The sequence below is a fragment of the Coregonus lavaretus genome (genome assembly GCF_964263955.1).
Source record: "Coregonus lavaretus genome assembly, contig: HAP1_SCAFFOLD_4577, whole genome shotgun sequence".
Lineage (NCBI taxonomy): Eukaryota > Metazoa > Chordata > Actinopteri > Salmoniformes > Salmonidae > Coregonus > Coregonus lavaretus.
Window position 1 is genome coordinate 1 of NW_028157968.1, and position 17,358 is coordinate 17,358.

At 42.6% G+C, this 17,358-nt stretch overlaps 2 protein-coding genes across 2 annotated transcripts; one reads left to right on the forward strand and one right to left on the reverse strand.

Annotated features, from left to right (window-relative positions):
* Positions 1-1,158: 1,158 nt before the first annotated feature.
* LOC311124584 (palmitoyltransferase ZDHHC8B-like) lies at positions 1,159-5,145 on the forward strand (the record flags this gene model as incomplete). The annotated part of the gene is made up of 3 exons (XM_084198700.1): positions 1,159-1,265; positions 1,470-2,554; positions 3,921-5,145. Coding segments are annotated over 3 exons (1,337 nt in total), but the record flags the coding sequence as incomplete, so codon positions are not given.
* Positions 5,146-10,206: 5,061 nt separating this feature from the next.
* On the reverse strand, positions 10,207-16,608 carry LOC311124585 (ran-specific GTPase-activating protein-like). Its single transcript, XM_084198701.1, has 6 exons — positions 16,485-16,608; positions 13,791-13,927; positions 13,058-13,215; positions 12,692-12,820; positions 12,511-12,579; positions 10,207-11,910 (listed from the first exon to the last, which is right to left on the reverse strand). The coding sequence occupies exons 1-6, from the start codon at positions 16,497-16,499 to the stop codon at positions 11,774-11,776; spliced, it is 645 nt and encodes a 214-aa protein (XP_084054827.1). The 5' UTR covers positions 16,500-16,608; the 3' UTR covers positions 10,207-11,773.
* Positions 16,609-17,358: the final 750 nt, after the last annotated feature.

The window sequence follows — 17,358 nt, forward strand, 5'->3', positions numbered from 1 at the left end:
CTGGTGTATTGAACCAAACTGCTCTCTCTGGCCTCTTAGACGTGCTCCATCTCATCTGAGTGCTAGAGTGATTACTTATATAGCAGTTGGGCTTGATGAATGAACTCCAGTGTGGCAGGACTCTATGGCCTCTTCATCAGCGAGGAGAAATTAAATGTAATTTGACATGAGCGGGCCTGGTTCAGTGAACCTGCTCCAGATTTGTGATAGACTGTGTGTGTGTGTGTGGAGGGGGGGTGTTGTGAGATGGGTTCAGGGGAATGTGAGGAGATAATTACAGCATGAATCACTCTCTATGTTACTGTATTCTAGGTGGAGTTCTGCCAAGTAGAAGAATATGAAAATAATATGGATATTTATCTGTAGGACCCTATTCATATAAATGACTGCCTTTTTGTGCTAAATCAACATTTTAAGTGAACAAGCTATTGAGAGTGGGCTATAGTAAAGGTTTGATAGCTTTGCCGTTTGCTTCTGGTAGCATTGTATAAGGAGATGGGATACCACAGTGTTAGTTTTAGGAACACGTCTAGTAAGATAAACTGGATATAGTTACAGAGCATTATGGGTACTGTAGTACAACATGCTACAAAACATGACATACACTGCAGGTGTTTTTCTATACACTGCAATGGTATGTAAGGCTACATCAGCACTGAGTGTCCAAAACATTAGGAACATCTGCTCTTTCCATGACATAGACTGACCAGGTGAATTCAGGTGAAAGCTGTGATCCCTTATTGATGTCACTTGTTAAATCCATTCAATCAGTGTAGATGAAGGGGAGGAGACAGGTTAAATAAGGATTTTAAAGCCTTGAGACATGGATTGTGTATGCTTGCCATTCAGCAACTCAATATTATGTTTTGTACACTCAGTGTATAGTGTCATATTTCATTGTATGGACCTTCCTGTTTATTTTTTCCCTCACTGTAGCTCTACTGCCACTTGGTGGTATTTTATGTTGCTGCATTATTTGCAGCAACATGAGGTGAAGACATAATGAGCCGTGAAAACAACACTATCAATTCTAACCCAACATAAATTGGATGCTTACATCATTTTAACAGAGAACAGACTGATTGTTGTGCTGTGATCTGATGACTGTCTGGCTCTCTCTCACACAATAACATTGTCCTCTCTGTCCTCCCCTTCCAGATAGTTCCCTAACTGGTAAGACCCACCCCTCCACCCCGGCCATGTACAAGTACCGGCCCTCGTTCAGCACCATCCCTAAAGTCCACTACAACGCGGCAGGGGAGAAGGTCAGACTAAATGACTGTTATTTGATAGTAATTGCAAACAGGCTTACCCAGTATTTACTGTATTCCTGCACAGTTGCGAGTGTGATTGCATATGAAGTTGACAGCCTGTAACAATTTGTAATAAAAACTTTTTCATTATAATATGGCTAGTCAAAATAATAGTCCAGTCATATTTCTCACTACTGTGTTGTTTTGTCTTGTCAGATTGTAATGCCAGATGACCACCGTAAGGCGTCAGCCATCTTGGAGGAGGGCCGTTGCCACGTTGACTACCGCTCAGAGCCCAACCTGCCTGACTACCACAACGCCCCTCTCCACCGCACCTTCCAGTCCTCCCCACTGCAGCTGGACTCCTACCCCATCACCTCCCGCTCCCTCAGCCTGAAGCATGCCCACCATCGCAGAGACAAGGGCCAGCTGCCTGCCCTGCAGCCCGAGACCGTCACCTCCACCCCCTATAAGAGTGTCTTCTCCCCCAACACACTGTCCAACCGCAACGGCAGCCTCTCCTACGACAGCCTGCTCAACCCCAGCATTTCCCCAGCCGCAGAGGCAGAGTGCATGGCCCACCCTGGTATGCCCTCAATGGGCTTCCACACACCCTACCTGCCAACCAAAATGTGCCACGTGCGAGGGCCTGAACTGCAGAGCCAGAGGCAGCAGGTCCCCCCTAGCTTCAGCCCCATGTTGGGCTCCAGGGGGATGGGGATGAGCAGGCAGTCCCCCCAGGACCGGGACCGGGACCCGTCCCCGGTGCGCTACGACAACCTCTCCAAAACCATCATGGCCTCCATCCAGGAGCGTAAGGAGATGGAGGAGAAGGAGAAGGAGAAGCTGCTGCACCACGGGGGACGCTCCCAGGCTCAGGCCTATGCCCAGGCTCAGGACTCAGGCATGTTTGACAGCCCTGGAGGGTACGGCCTGCCTCCCAGCGCCTGCTACCCAGACGGGCCCCGGGGCCCTAGCTCCAAAGGCCCCACACCCCCGGCCTACGGAGGCTCCAGGGACAACCTGATGGGGGTGGGGGTGGTGAGCTACGGGCCGCGGACCCCCGTGCTGCGCTCCTCTGGTGGCTCCTCTCTGCTACGTGCCCCCAGGACTTCCTCCATCTCCTTGCACACTGACAGCAGCATGCAGGGAGGCAGGGCCCCCGAGCCCTCCTACCGCTCCCCGGCCCACCAGCCCCACCACTCCCCCGCCATGCCCCGATCCCCCTCCTACACCCACCAGAAACTCTCCTTTATCCATGCCCTGGAGAGGACAGACTCACCCCGCCTGGGTGGCCCAAGGTACGAATCCTAACATCCCCCTAACGTCTCCTGGGGTGCATGAAATGAGCTAAGGGGCTGGGGACAGACCTCAGTCCCCACAGGAAGCCCTGCTGGCTGACTGGGCAGAAACTAGCAGTGTATGGGCTCTAGTCCCCCCCACACAGGATAAGTAGTGAGTCTCAGAGAGCTAAGGCTAGGTGTTAACATGTAGCTTCTGTATACCACAGGAGGTTGGCAGCACCTTAATTGGGGAGAACGGGCTCGTTGGTAATGACTGGAGCGGAATCAGTGGAATGGTATCAAATACATCAAACACACATGGTTTCCAGGTGTTTGATGCCATTACATTCTGCTCCGTTCCAGACATTATTATGAGCCCGTTCTCCCCAATTAAGGTGCCACCAACGTCCTGTGGTTATTATCATTATTATCCCCTCAGCAGCCTCCTGTGCTGTATACATACAGTATCTTTCAGATATTATACCCTTTTTATCCGAATGAAGTACTGTGTATGTCACTGGATTTAAATGTTTTGCCTTCATTTTTCTAAATTGTCTGTCTTTCGGATTAATAAAGTTGCATTACCCCACTATCATTTCCTTCTGTTTGCATGCTTATTTCCATCCTGTCCATCTCTTACATCTGGGAGGGCAACATTAACATCTACGTCTCTCTATGCATGTGTTCACCACCTACAGAAACTCCTACAATATCACTAACAACACACTATTGGTTTACCCCTTATTTCTTTCTTATAATATTTTATTTAACAGGAAAAGACACCACAATTCATACACATCAGTCTATTTCCTTCCCACTTCTTTTAAAAACTAATTTCCAAAGGGAAAAGTTTGGTAACAAAGTAAAACCGAAACAAAAGACACACATACACATATAAACAGAAACAGCACAGCTTCCATATAATTCATTTCATAATAATGTAGAGCTCTCTTACTTGCATACAAATGTAGCCGTGTCGCCACTCCCTGCCCCGCGGGGCCCACCGCACTACGCAACCGTGCTCCAACCCAACCCACCTTACCCCTTATTTCATAACATTTAATACAGATTTTGGGGTCATGAATACAACACTCATGGTAATTTATGCTAGCACCAGCAGGTACACTGGCGTGTGTTTCATTACTCCTCTAACTAGTGTCATGGTCATTTCCATACTGCATGCTCCGGGGACATAACACCAACTACTAACACCACCAGAACATGCATGCCAGAACAATACACACTTTCTGGTGGGACAACTGAATTATCTGTGTTTATAATCCATGTGCATGTATTAAGATGGGGGGAGAGATTATATCTAAAGCAAAGTTAGTTCTCACACTCGAATAACTATGCCCTCTCTTGTTTTTCTCTACCCATTCAGAGAGGCCATGATGCAAAGTAAAGTGAATGGACAAATGAACTGCCATCTAGGGCCCAACAGTTCCGCCCCTCTCAGCCCTAGTCGCCACAGTAATGTCAAAAAGGTGACCGGGGTGGGTGGCACCACCTATGAGATATCTGTGTGAGAGGGCTGGGGCCCGGGGCGCCAAACCTTGAGGGAGAAGTCAGCATTGACATGGCAACCACCTCCAATGGCAACAACATCCACAACCGTGCTAGAGGATTCTCTTCTTCCTTGTACCTTTTTTTATTCGATTTTAACCAATCAGGGGCGCAGAGCACTTCCTACTTGGGAATTATTGTCCAATCAAAGGATCTCTGCTCATTCCGGGCCTAGCCCCGGTCTCTGTGTCTGTACTGGAGGAGTGGATCTTGATCAGTATGTGTTGTGGGAAAAGAGCAACTTCAACCTAAAGAGGGCTGATGTTTGTACTGAGTGTTGTGTTGTTGAATTCTGTGGCTTGTTGTGTTGGTTATCACTGAACAGTCTGAATCAGACAGACAGATCTTAAATGTGTTGTTTACGGCGTCTCTCAGTTGCAGTCTATCTGCTGTTATGTGTCATCATCACACTCACTACACACCCACCCAGACCACAAGAGGTTAACACCCAGACACACAAACACATACAATTGATGTCACACATCTTTGTTCAGTCACATTCTTTAAAATAGCAATGGTATGGATAGCCATCTCCAACCCAATAAGTCATGCATACAGCAGCACTCCATTGGATTCAAGCATACAGCATCCCTCTTAGGAATTCAAAGTGCTTCACATATCCTGTCCAAATGACCATGTCTGTCTGGTCCATCAACAACATGTTGGCCATTACTGAGCAGCACAGAGAGAAGATCACATTAAACCAGTCCGTTTTAGATCAATACAACCTGTAATAGGCCGACTGTTCTGAGCTGAAGACAACACAAGATAGGATGAATGGATATGAAATGTCAATACAACGGTGCTGTGTTGCACTCAGAGACACAGGTCTTGAATGTCTCCAACTCTACATTTATCCTCAAAGTTTTGAGGAGGTGTTTTAGGGCTTACAGTACAGGAGTATATTCATCTCAACTCTAGCTGAGCTCCAGTATTTATTTCCCTATACAGTATACCATAAGCTACAGTCTGTACGTTATCAGCAACATACAGTGCATTTGGAAAGTATTCAGACCCCTTGACTTTTTCCAAATTTTGTTACGTTATAGGCTTATTCTAAAATTGATTAAATTAATGTTTTTCCTCATCAATCTACACACAATACCCCATAATTACAAACCGAAAACAGGTTTTTACTTTTATTTGCACATTTATGAAAAATAAAAAACAGAAATACCTTATTTACATAAGTATTCAGACCCTTTGCTATGAGACTCGAAATTGAGCTCAGGTGCATCCTGTTTCCATTGATCATCCTTGAGATGTTTCTACAACTTGATTGGAGCACCAATTGATGGTGGTAAATTCAATTGATTGGACATGATTTGGAAAGGCACACACCTGTCTATATAAGGTCCCACAGTTGACAGTGAAAGTCAGAGCAAAAACCAAGCCATGAGGTCAAAATAATTATCCATAGAGCTGCGAGACAGGATTGTGTCGCGGCACAGCTCTGGGGAAGGGTACCAAAACATTTTTGCTGCATTGAAGGTCCCCAAGAACACAACGGCCTCCATCATTCTTAAATGGAAGAAGTTTGGAAGTTCCTCTGTGGAGATGGGAGAACCTTCCAGAAGGACAACCATCTCTGCAGCACTCCTCAGTAATAGGCACATGACAGCCCACTTGGAGTTTGCCAAAAGGCACCTAAAGACTCTCAAGACCATGAGAAACAAGATTCTCTGGTCTAATGAAACCAAGATTGAACTCTTTGGCCTGAACGCCAAGTGTCACGTCTGGAGGAAACCTGACACCATTACTACGGTGAAGCATGGTGGTGGCAGCATCATGCTGTGGGGATGTTTTTCAGCGGCAGGGACTGAGAGACAAGTCAGGATCGAGGGAAAGATGAACGGAGCAAAGTACAGCGAGATCCTTGATGAAAACCTGTTCCAGAGTGCTCAGGACCTCAGACAGGGGTGATGGTCCGTCTTCCAACAGGACAACGACCCTAAGCACACAGCCAAGACAACACATGAGTGGCTTCAGGACAAGTCTCTGAATGTTCTTGATTGGCCCAGCCAGAGCCCGGACCTGAACCCGATCGAACGTCTCTGGAGAGACCTGAAAATAGCTGTGCAGCGACGCTCCCCATCCAACCTGACAGAGCTTGAGAGGATCTGCAGTGAAGAATGGGAGAAACTCCCCAAATAAAGGTGTGCCAAGCTTGTAGCATCATACCCAAGAAGACTTGAGGCTGTAATCGCTGCCAAAGGTGCTTCAACAAAGTACTGAGTAAAGGGTCTGAATACTTATGTAAATGTGATATTTATGTTTTAGATTTATTATAAATTTGCCAAAAAAATCTAAAAACCTGTTTTTGCTTTATCATTATGGGGTATTGTGTGTAGATTGATGAGGGAAAAAACAATTGAATCCATTTTAGAATAAGGCTGTAACGTAACTAAATGTGGAAAAGTACTTTCCCAATGCACTGTTTATGTAGTCCAACATCCTATCTATTAGTTTGAATGTTATGTTACAGTGACCCACTGACACAGACCAGTGCTAAGCAGATACAGTGGGGAGAACAAGTATTTGATACACTGCCGATTTTGCAGGTTTTCCTACTTACAAAGCATGTAGAGGTCTGTAATTTTTATCATAGGTACACTTCAACTGTGAGAGACGGAATCCAGAAAATCACATTGTATGATTTTTAAGTAATTAATTTGCATTTTATTGCATGACATAAGTATTTGATACATCAGAAAAGCAGAACTTAATATTTGGTACAGAAACCTTTTGCAATTACAGAGATCATACGTTTCCTGTAGGTCTTGACCAGGTTTGCACACACTGCAGCAGGGATTTTGGCCCACTCCTCCATACAGACCTTCTCCAGATCCTTCAGGTTTCGGGGCTGTCGCTGGGCAATACGGACTTTCAGCTCCCTCCAAAGATTTTCTATTGGGTTCAGGTCTGGAGACTGGCTAGGCCACTCCAGGACCTTGAGATGCTTCTTACGGAGCCACTCCTTAGTTGCCCTGGCTGTGTGTTTCGGGTCGTTGTCATGCTGGAAGACCCAACCACGACCCATCTTCAATGCTCTTACTGAGGGAAGGAGGTTGTTGGCCAAGATCTCGCGATACATGGCCCCATCCATCCTCCCCTCAATACGGTGCAGTCATCCTGTCCCCTTTGCAGAAAAGCATCCCCAAAGAATGATGTTTTCACCTCCATGCTTCACGGTTGGGATGGTGTTCTTGGGGTTGTACTCATCCTTCTTCTTCCTCCAAACACTGCGAGTGGAGTTTAGACCAAAAAGCTCTATTTTTGTCTCATCAGACCATATGACCTTCTCCCATTCCTCCTCTGGATCATCCAGATGGTCATTGGCAAACTTCAGACAGGCCTGTACATGCGCTGGCTTGAGCAGGGGGACCTTGCGTGCGCTGCAGGATTTTAATCCATGACGGCGTAGTGTGTTACTAATGGTTTTCTTTGAGACTGTGGTCCCAGCTCTCTTCAGGTCATTGACCAGGTCCTGCCATGTAGTTCTGGGCTGATCCCTCACCTTCCTCATGATCATTGATGCCCCACGAGGTGAGATCTTGCATGGAGCCCCAGACCGAGGGTGATCCACCGTCATCTTGAACTTCTTCCATTTTCTAATAATTGCGCCAACAGTTGTTGCCTTCTCACCAAGCTGCTTGCCTATTGTCCTGTAGCCCATCCCAGCCTTGTGCAGATCTACAATTTTATCCCTGATGTCCTTACACAGCTCTCTGGTCTTGGCCATTGTGGAGAGGTTGGAGTCTGTTTGATTGAGTGTGTGGACAGGTGTCTTTTATACAGGTAACGAGTTCAAACAGGTGCAGTTAATACAGGTAATGAGTGGAGAACAGGAGGGCTTCTTAAAGAAAAACTAGCAGGTCTGTGAGAGCCGGAATTCTTACTGGTTGGTAGGTGATCAAATACTTATGTCATGCAATAAAATGCAAATTAATTACTTAAAAATCATGCAATGTGATTTTCTGGATTTTTGTTTTAGATTCCGTCTCTCACAGTTGAAGTGTACCTATGATAAAAATTACAGACCTCTACATGCTTTGTAAGTTTAAAACCTGCAAAATCGGCAGTGTATCAAATACTTGTTCTCCCCACTGTACACAAAATCCTCTGCTTCAGAGCGTTACAGTGGTGGCTGTTGTCTGCGATTAGTTCTGAATACCCAGTCAAAACAGTCCTCACCATATTCAGTACAAATCCCACCAGCTTGGCAGTCAGCCATGCACAGCTAAAACCTCTGACAGGCAATTTATTACTTTTGTGACTTTGTATTTTTTGTAAAATAGGTCTGCCCATAATAAATTATGTTAATGCCATGTATAATTGTGTTTTGTTATGATTCAAATCAAGTGTGAAAAAACCTTGAAAATCAAAGTATTCAACTGTGTTACAAAATGTAGAAAACTCACCATTGTTAAAACATTTTATTATTATTATTATTATTATTATTAATATATACCCAACCTTTGGAAAATGTTTGATACATCTTGCTTTTTATACAGATGCTCAAGCTTGGAATGGATGTTTGTATTTTGAGTGGATTTTCTTGTTGATAATTTATAATTTAAGGGAATAAATAAATAACATAACGCATACAGAGAAGGGGGTATACTAGTTTGTTGTATTTTGCAGTGTAAAACAAGTTATTGATGAAACTGTATGATGAAGCAATGTAAAGTCATAGGAAGCAGATGTTGTTAAAAAAAAGTTTGGTTAAAAAGTGCCAAAGGTGGCTACTTACCCTGACACTGTTAACACTCAGGGTATTCCTGACTGTCAGTCTGTCTGTCCAGAACATCAACAGGCTTCAGACTGAAGACAAGAAATGCATCCACTTTCATCAGCTGTCTGGTACAGCAAACCAATAGTATTACAATACATAAGGGAAGTCATACATAAAACTATGGGACTGTTTTTTTTTGTTCACTGAAGAAAATAATATATATTTGGTCTATTATTTTTGTTCATAAAAAAATCACTGATTAAATGTACACTGAACAAAAATATAAACGCAACATGTAAAGTGTTGGTCCCATGTTTCATGAACTGAAATAAAAGATCCCAGAAATGTTCCATACGCACAAAAAGCTTATTTCTCTAAAATGTTGTGCACAAATTTGTTTACAGCCCTGTTAGCGAGCATTTCCACTTTGCCAAGATAATCCATCCACCTGACAGGTTTGGCATATCAAGAAGCTGATTAAACCGCATGATCATTACACAGGTGCACCTTGTGCTGGGGACAATAAAAGGCTCTCTAAAATGTGGTTTTGTCACACAATGTCTCAAGTTTTGAGGGAGCATGCAATTGGCATGCTGACTGCAGGAGTGTCCACCAAAGCTGTTGCCAGTAAATGTAATGTTCATTTCTCTACCATAAACTACCTCCGTCATTTTAGAGAATTTGGCAGTACGTCCAATCGGCCTCACAACCGCAGACCACGTGTAACCACGCCAGCCCAGGACCTCTACATCCGGCTTCTTCACCTGCGGGATGGTCTGAGACCAGCCACCCAGACAGCTGATGAAACTGAGGAGTATTTCCGTCTGTAATAAAGCCCTTTTGAGGGGAAAAACGTATTCTTATTGGCTGGGCCTGTTTCCCAAGAGGGTGGGCCTATGCCCTCCCAGGCCTCCGCCCCTGCCCAGTCATGTGAAATCCAGATTAGGGGCTAATTAATGTATATGAACTGTAACTCAGTAAAATCATTAAAAATTTTGCATTTATATTTTTGTTCATTAATGTTGATTCATTTCAGGGACATGTTTTGATCAAAATGTATGTATTTGTTCTCTGCAACAGCACCATCATTTGGAATTTATTAGAATGCATTTCACTGTCACCACAGTACTGAAACAGTACAGAACTTGAAAGGTTGGTGAATAAGCAGTGATTATCAAACACATGGAATCAACTGATGAATGTTTTAATACAGCTTACTGAATGTGTACCATTAGATGATATATAAACATTTCAAGCCAGACCATCTTGCAAGGCAGCCTGAGATGGCATTGAATTTCCATACCAGACTGGCTCTACTGCTCTTTCCCACTTAGCAAGTCCTCACCCCATGTAACATAGACAGACCAAATGGTCTTTGAGAGCTTTTATTGGAAGATGGAGGAAACATCTCAAACCATATGAGTGCAAATGAAAAGCAACATTCCAGCCTGTACATGTATTTACAGATGCACTGGCACGTCGATGCACCTAAGGGGCAGGGTCAACTCAGTAGGTACAGGTCAGAATGGTGAGCACAGCTGATTCCACATCATTACACTCTTGCACTATACATTTTCTACATGCTTTAGTTTCAGTTTGAGGGAATGTATTTTGACCTAAAAACAAACTTGAGCCACCGGGAAGGGTAACCAAGCCAGAACGTACTGTAGCCTATACCAAAGTCTTATGAACCATTGTATTTAATTTTGATATGGTGTGATCAGTCTTCAACAACTAAAAATGAAACAAAATCAAAAACACCTTTCTGATTTGTTGAATTATGGGCATCATATCATCAGCAGTAGGACATCTTAGATACGAGTCACTGATAACTGATCCGAGCAGAGGACTAGTTCCCAAAATGCACCTGATGTTAAACACGTTACGGCTACGTCTTAATGGTCCAAAGTGTCTTCCTTCACTCATTTCCTCTCCTTCATCTGATCCTGACAGAAAATGACAGGTGAAAGCAAATTCCCGCCTGGTAAGCATCCACCACATTGCTTTGCCTTTATGTACATATCTACCTCAAATACCTCATACCCCTGCACACTGATATGGTACTGGTAATCAGTTCCCAAAATGCACCCTCACGTTACCAAGCTACAGCTGCGTCTCAATGGTCCAAAGTGTCTTCCTCCATTCATTTCCTCTCCTTCATCTGAACCTGACAGCAAATAGGTGAAAGCAAACTTCTGCCTGGTAAGCATCCACCATATTGCCCTGCCTTTATGTACATATCTACCTCAAATACATCATACCTCTGCACATTGATCTGGTACTGGTACTCCCTGTATATAGCTTCATTCTTGTGTATTTTATTCCTCGTGTTACTATTTTTCTCTCTGCATCGTTGCGAAGGGCAGTAAGCATTCCACAGTAAAGTGTACACCTGTTGTATTCGACACATGTGACAAATAAAATTAGGTTTTTCACCTTGTCTGTATTCAGATCAGTAAAGACGAAGGAGAGGAATACCAAGAGAGGAAGCCTCCATATTGAGATGCATACCAAGACATTACAGCTCCTCTCTGCCTGTTTTCCATCATACTTGAGGCACTAACAAGCAGTCCTATTCCCTATAAACTAACTTTGCTTCATTCAGAAGAACACAAAAAAGACTTACCCAATGTGGGAATTACCAATATCACAAGCCTCATTTCACAGTATGTCAAGTTGACACAGATGAGCAGAACAGACAACTTGTTTTCCATAATGGAAAAAAAGAGGGCGGGTGGGGAGCGGCACATTTTAATGAATGGATACTTTTTTTTAGAGTGGCACCAAGGTCTTGCGATCTCTCCAGGCAAACAAATCATTTAAAAAAAACTACTAAATAAATCAATATGCAAGAGTCCAAATTCAGTTTCTTTAGTCTATGGTAGAAAAAAAGGAAAAAGACACGTTGAAGATCAGTAAAGCAAGTTCACTTGGATTCATTTCTTCTCTTCTGCTGCTGCTTTTTCCTCCCTTTGATCCTCTTTCTTTTCCTCTGGTGTCTTGGTCTTGTCGTCCTTTACAGATAGTGCCTCCAGTTTCTCTGCCACTTTGTTTGCGCGGTCAATGTTTTCTCCTGCAGAAAAGTACAGAAAGATGAGATTGTAAGTGTGGTGTGCCATGGTGGCCCAATGTACGAGCGAACAGGATGGCTAAGATGGGGCCAATCAAATGTATTTATAAAAGCCCTTTTCACATCAGCAGATGTCACAAAGTGCTTATACAGAAACCCAGCCTAAAACACCAAAGAGCAAGCAATGCAGATGTAGAAGCACGGTGGCTACACATCAACAGTAACAGTCTTCTTCATGTAAGAGCTTGTTTTAGGGCATTGGGGATGTCTGCCATTTGAATGACTAAGAATATTCCAGCTTGAGTGTTTCACAAGACTTCTCGTTCCACTGATACATTACGTAAAGTTAATCTACTGGGTAGTGCTTAACATGTGACCTGCTGAACAATGGTTGTTCTTTGTAATTAACATTGCAGAGAAAACAATTCTAAGTGTGCCAGAACGTACCAACATTAGCCTAACAGTAGGCCAGCGAGTTGTTACATTCTGCATGTTAATTTAGCAGACATAAAAAGTTCCAGGCTGGAGTGATCGGCAGGGAACAGAGTATTGTCTGCATACTGACTATGAAAGATAATGTGGAAAAAAGAATTGCACACCAACCTGATCCATCTTGAGATTTTCTGACTTCCTCCTTGCATTCATCGAACTTCACCTTAAATTTCTGAGCGTCTGAAAAGTACAGAAGTTATTTTAAACCCCATCCACACTTTCTGTATGAGAAGCCGACTGAATTGTTAAAAGCTAAACGCAGTGACTAAAATAGACATGTTGTCGCACTCACTTTCTGAATTGAGGAAACGGATTGCCAGGAGTTCAGGTTTGGGATGCTCATCAGCGAAGTCAGCGAGTGTGTTCCATACCCAGGCCCTGTCACTGCCAGCGTTGGGCTTCAGCTCCATCACAGGGAAAACTGAAAGAGCAGAAGATGAAAAGGAATTAGGCCACTGACCCATAGAGTCACATATCTATACAATGACTTGTTTTGCTTATACCTCACTATCATCTCATACTTAGAATGGTAATTCAGTGGACAGGCAACATGCATGGGTTAATGGAAAGGTTTCAGTCTGACACACACCAGTCTGACACACACTAGACAGCAGTGATAAACACTACTGGTTGAGACAGGAAGCCTTCTGTGACTCACTGTTGTGATTGGCACAGATCTTCAAGGTCCGGTCTCTCCTCATCAATAGGCGGATGGTGCCCTTCTCTTTGTGTTTAAGGAGCTTGACGTCGCCTGTGCCGCGCTCCTTCCACTCTGGTGGGTCATTCTCAGAGGCAAAACGGTAGAGCTTCGCACGCCTGTGGGGCGAGACAATATGGGTAGAATGATGAAGCTTTGGATGGAATCAGTGACAATACCTGGGTGACAGAGGCAGGGCTCTATGCCAACCTTTTTTTACAAGGAGCATGTGTGTGCCTAAGTTGAAAAATGTAGGCACACACAAAGAAATTTAGGAGCACTGTGAAAAATATTTGAGGTAATACTTTTTCTAGGCGTATTAGGTCCACACAAAAAAATCCAGGCCGCACAGCAAACTATTTAGGAGCATTGGAGAGTAAAATGTTCGCACTGTAGAGCCCTGACAGGGCTGGATGGTTTCATAACACTTGAGCCGAATCCTAACTTCCACTTAAGTAAAATAAATAAATAATGTTCTTTTTTTATTTAACCTTTATTTAACTAGGCAAGTCAGTTAAGAACAAATTCTTATTTACAATGACGGCCTACACCTGCCAAACCCGGACGACAGTGCATGGCTAAGTGAAAATTCTACTCATTTAGAAGTTCGATATCAGGATTCGGCCCTGAATGAATTACAAATTGTGTATTGCACAATGATTTAGGCTATTGAAAGCTTTCAGCATCAGCTTACATTTTGAACAGTTCCTCCTCGTCCTCCTCTAGAGTCTTCACATCCTGCTCTGGAAGAGACACGATGGGCTCATAATGGGGATCGTGGTTTGATTCTTCTGCATTGTCTGTTGAAGTCTCCTGCTCTTCTGGCGTTTCCTATGAAAAAAGATTTCCAAACACGTTAACCCACTAAGGTCGATGTCCCCCCCGCAGACATCTAATTAGCTAAATTTAAAAATGCCCATAAAAATCTGTCAGTTTAAGCTAGAGATATGTGATATATTTTTTGCATTGGATGCATCTCAAATCGACCGCATCCGCCTATGTAACACTTACGCCGTGAAAGGTGACAGAGCTAGAGTGTTTGTCAGACCATTAGACATCCCTAAAATTGGTCTTCTCACAAAATTGTCTGTTGCTTCCAAACGGTTTAGCCTACAAACTTTTATGACACCTCTATGGAAAGACGACTCTCACGATGGCGTTCTCCATTTTGCTCTACGATCCCCACACGCATCTTGGTACTTGTCTAAAGTCAGTACAGGCAACTTCTGTCTGAAGTGTCCGAAAACAGTTTGGCCTACACACTAACATGTTTTGGCCTACACACTAACATGACCCCTCTGTGTAAAGGTGAGACATCTTTAACACGTACATGTCACTTGTTTTGCTCTAGGATGCCCACAGGCCTCAAGACTCGTCTGAAGGTCCCCCAGTACCAGTAGAAAAAATTTATGGACGTATATATGGAGACTTTAGTGAGAACAATACGGGTTTAAATACTTGTAAAATAAAAATCCTGATCTTTGTTTTACTGTAGCTCTCTGATATAGGATAGATAATTTGGGGGGGACTATCTGTTGTTCCATGTAGTGAATATGTTATTCAATGTGTTTATATGGGCTAATAGCAGTAACACAAAATTCATTTTTTCATCAAATAATTGTTGATACTTCAAGGGGTCTTGAAATTCAAAATCAAATAGCAAAATGATCCTTGGTATGACCTTATTAAAACAATTCCATATAGCTTAGTAGAACCCCCGCCCCCCTTAGACACTTATGGGTTTTAAGGACAGCATTTGGCTTTCATTAAAAATCATCCTCAAATTTTGGTGGGCTTGTAGTTTCACCTGGATTGTCATCTCGTTTCAAGTTAGTAAAATGTACTTTACTAGTCAATGTATTAGACTGTAAAAACAGTAGGCTCCACCAACTAACTGCAGAGGGATGTGAATAGAGGGATTTGAGAGATCAGGCTTTGGAGGTTATCCTTTGTGTGCAATTTGCTGTGGCAACTGAACTTAGTGGTGCTGGTGCTGAGCCATGCATCTTTGCTGCTGGATGGCTTTACAAAAGACCTTGTAACTCCATATGATCTCACACTTACTACAGAATATGGTAATATTGCCTAACAGTACATAAAAACGCTCATCACGAGAGGAAGAGATAAAAGTGAAGCAAGTGGACAATAATCACAAAACAATAACTTATGTTAGCTGGACAACTAGGCCCAACTTAAACTAGTAGCTAACGTTAGTGCTGTTTGTACATGAGAGTTAGCCACATTTACAGTCAGCTACCAAAAAACTAACTTCACATGAATATCAGCAAGCCATCTTGCTAGATACTGCCGTAAGATTAATTGATTAACCTTCGCTGCCTGAACAAAATGTAAGGGGCGCGAGGCTGCTTTTGAGTAACGTTACTGTATGGCTAGCTAAAACTTCGATAGCAACATGTCTCCATCCAAGACTAGCTAACTAGCAAGTCATCTCAATCGTTGTCTTGTTACGTTAGCTAATGAAGTTATCCGCTTGGTTATATAGCTAACAGTGCCATAACTCCGACAGCATGTCAATGTTTACATCATTTCTAGCTATCTAAATGGTAAACAAGCACTGAGAAAGTTGACATTTCTTTCGGCCTGGAGTTAGCAAGCCAGCCAGCTAGGCCATTCAGAAAAGCACCAAGCTAGCAAGTTAGTTAAATAGAGATGAATAGGTTTAGCCATCGTGTCAATGACACATACCTAGTTAAATGCAATTACCCACTATGTTAAATAAATGCAAACAAATATTGTAAGCTCAGGACACTTCTACAATACTGCAATTTAAAAAGATTCTAACGTTAACTAGCTAACGTTAGCGAGTTAACTGGCTTTTGTTAGTTAACGTGTTAGCCAGCTGGCTAACAATTACTATCAGAATAACAGACAACTAGTTTCAAAGCCAAATATTGTACATTAATATCTCAAACAAATACATGTTGGGTTTAAATGATCATTTTGAAAGCAGTGGTTACACGATTATACCACAGGCAGAACAATGAGCTAAAACTTTGATTATATCTGTTAGCTAGCTGGCTAATGTTGGCTAGTTAGCTAGCCAGCCAGTTAGCTTTGGAGCAGATATAAAGGGCGGCAAAAGTACCGAGATGTCCACTTTTCTGACACTTTGGACACATACAACAAAGGCATAACTGATTGACCATTGTCAGTAAGTTATTGTTTTGAGACCGATTTACACTTTAGACCTCTAATAGATGTTTAACGAGGTTGTTAAAAATCAGCATCCTTAGCCGGCATTACCTTCCCGGGCACAACCCTTGCAAGATAAACTTTGAGAATGCCAATCAAAACATCACAATTGAAATTAAATGTACATTGAATTAAATGCACGGCAGATAACTATGTTCAAAACTCATAAACTCACCTTCGGATCTGCCATGTTAATGTAGATGTTTGTAGATTACGGAATTTAGTTTGATTGATTCAAAACCAAACTCTCCGTTCCGTTTGAGTTCCTCTCTCTTCCTGCTATAGATTTCGCGCGCCGAAATGTCCTACTCGCGTTTCTCCACCCCAGCACCCCCTCCATTTTCGCTATTATTTTAAAGGGCTTTAAAGCGTATAACATGCTCTACAAATAGCATAATGGTATGTGTGATATTGTTATTTTACGAAACATGAATACACTTGATTTATTATTGTTTTCTTTATTACATATGGTAAATTGGTTGCAGTGCAAGTCTACTGTAGACATTTCATTCAGCGTTGTAAAATGTTGCTACATATCTCAAAAGTGTAATGTGTTGTTGAAACATTAGATAGATAAGTAGCTAGCTAGAAACAATTTCAGTGTCAACAAAAGTAACAACCCATTCACATTTTGTAGATCTAGCAGCTTCCTCACTTCCTGTGTCTTTTTATTTTTATAGATTTATCATTCCACTATAACACAATTAACAGGAATCATGGAGAACATGCATCCTATACATTTTCAGCTGAAATATCCAGTGATGTAAATATATATATATTTATATACTGCATCATGTGAAAGTTAATATTTGCATGTGTCCCACAACATGGCAGCCTGCAGTTTATTCTAGTTAGAATAGAATTGCCCGTAAACAAATGTTCTTTATCAGGTAACTTGGTTGTTTGCTTTAATGTATAGTAATGTCCTAGGTTAACTGTTCTTCTCAATGCTAAATTATGTTCCTGCTTTTAAAAATGTGCTTTGCTAAATCTGCTTGACAGCCACTTTGCTACACTCACTGTAACAACTCTGTAAGATCTGGGAGAGC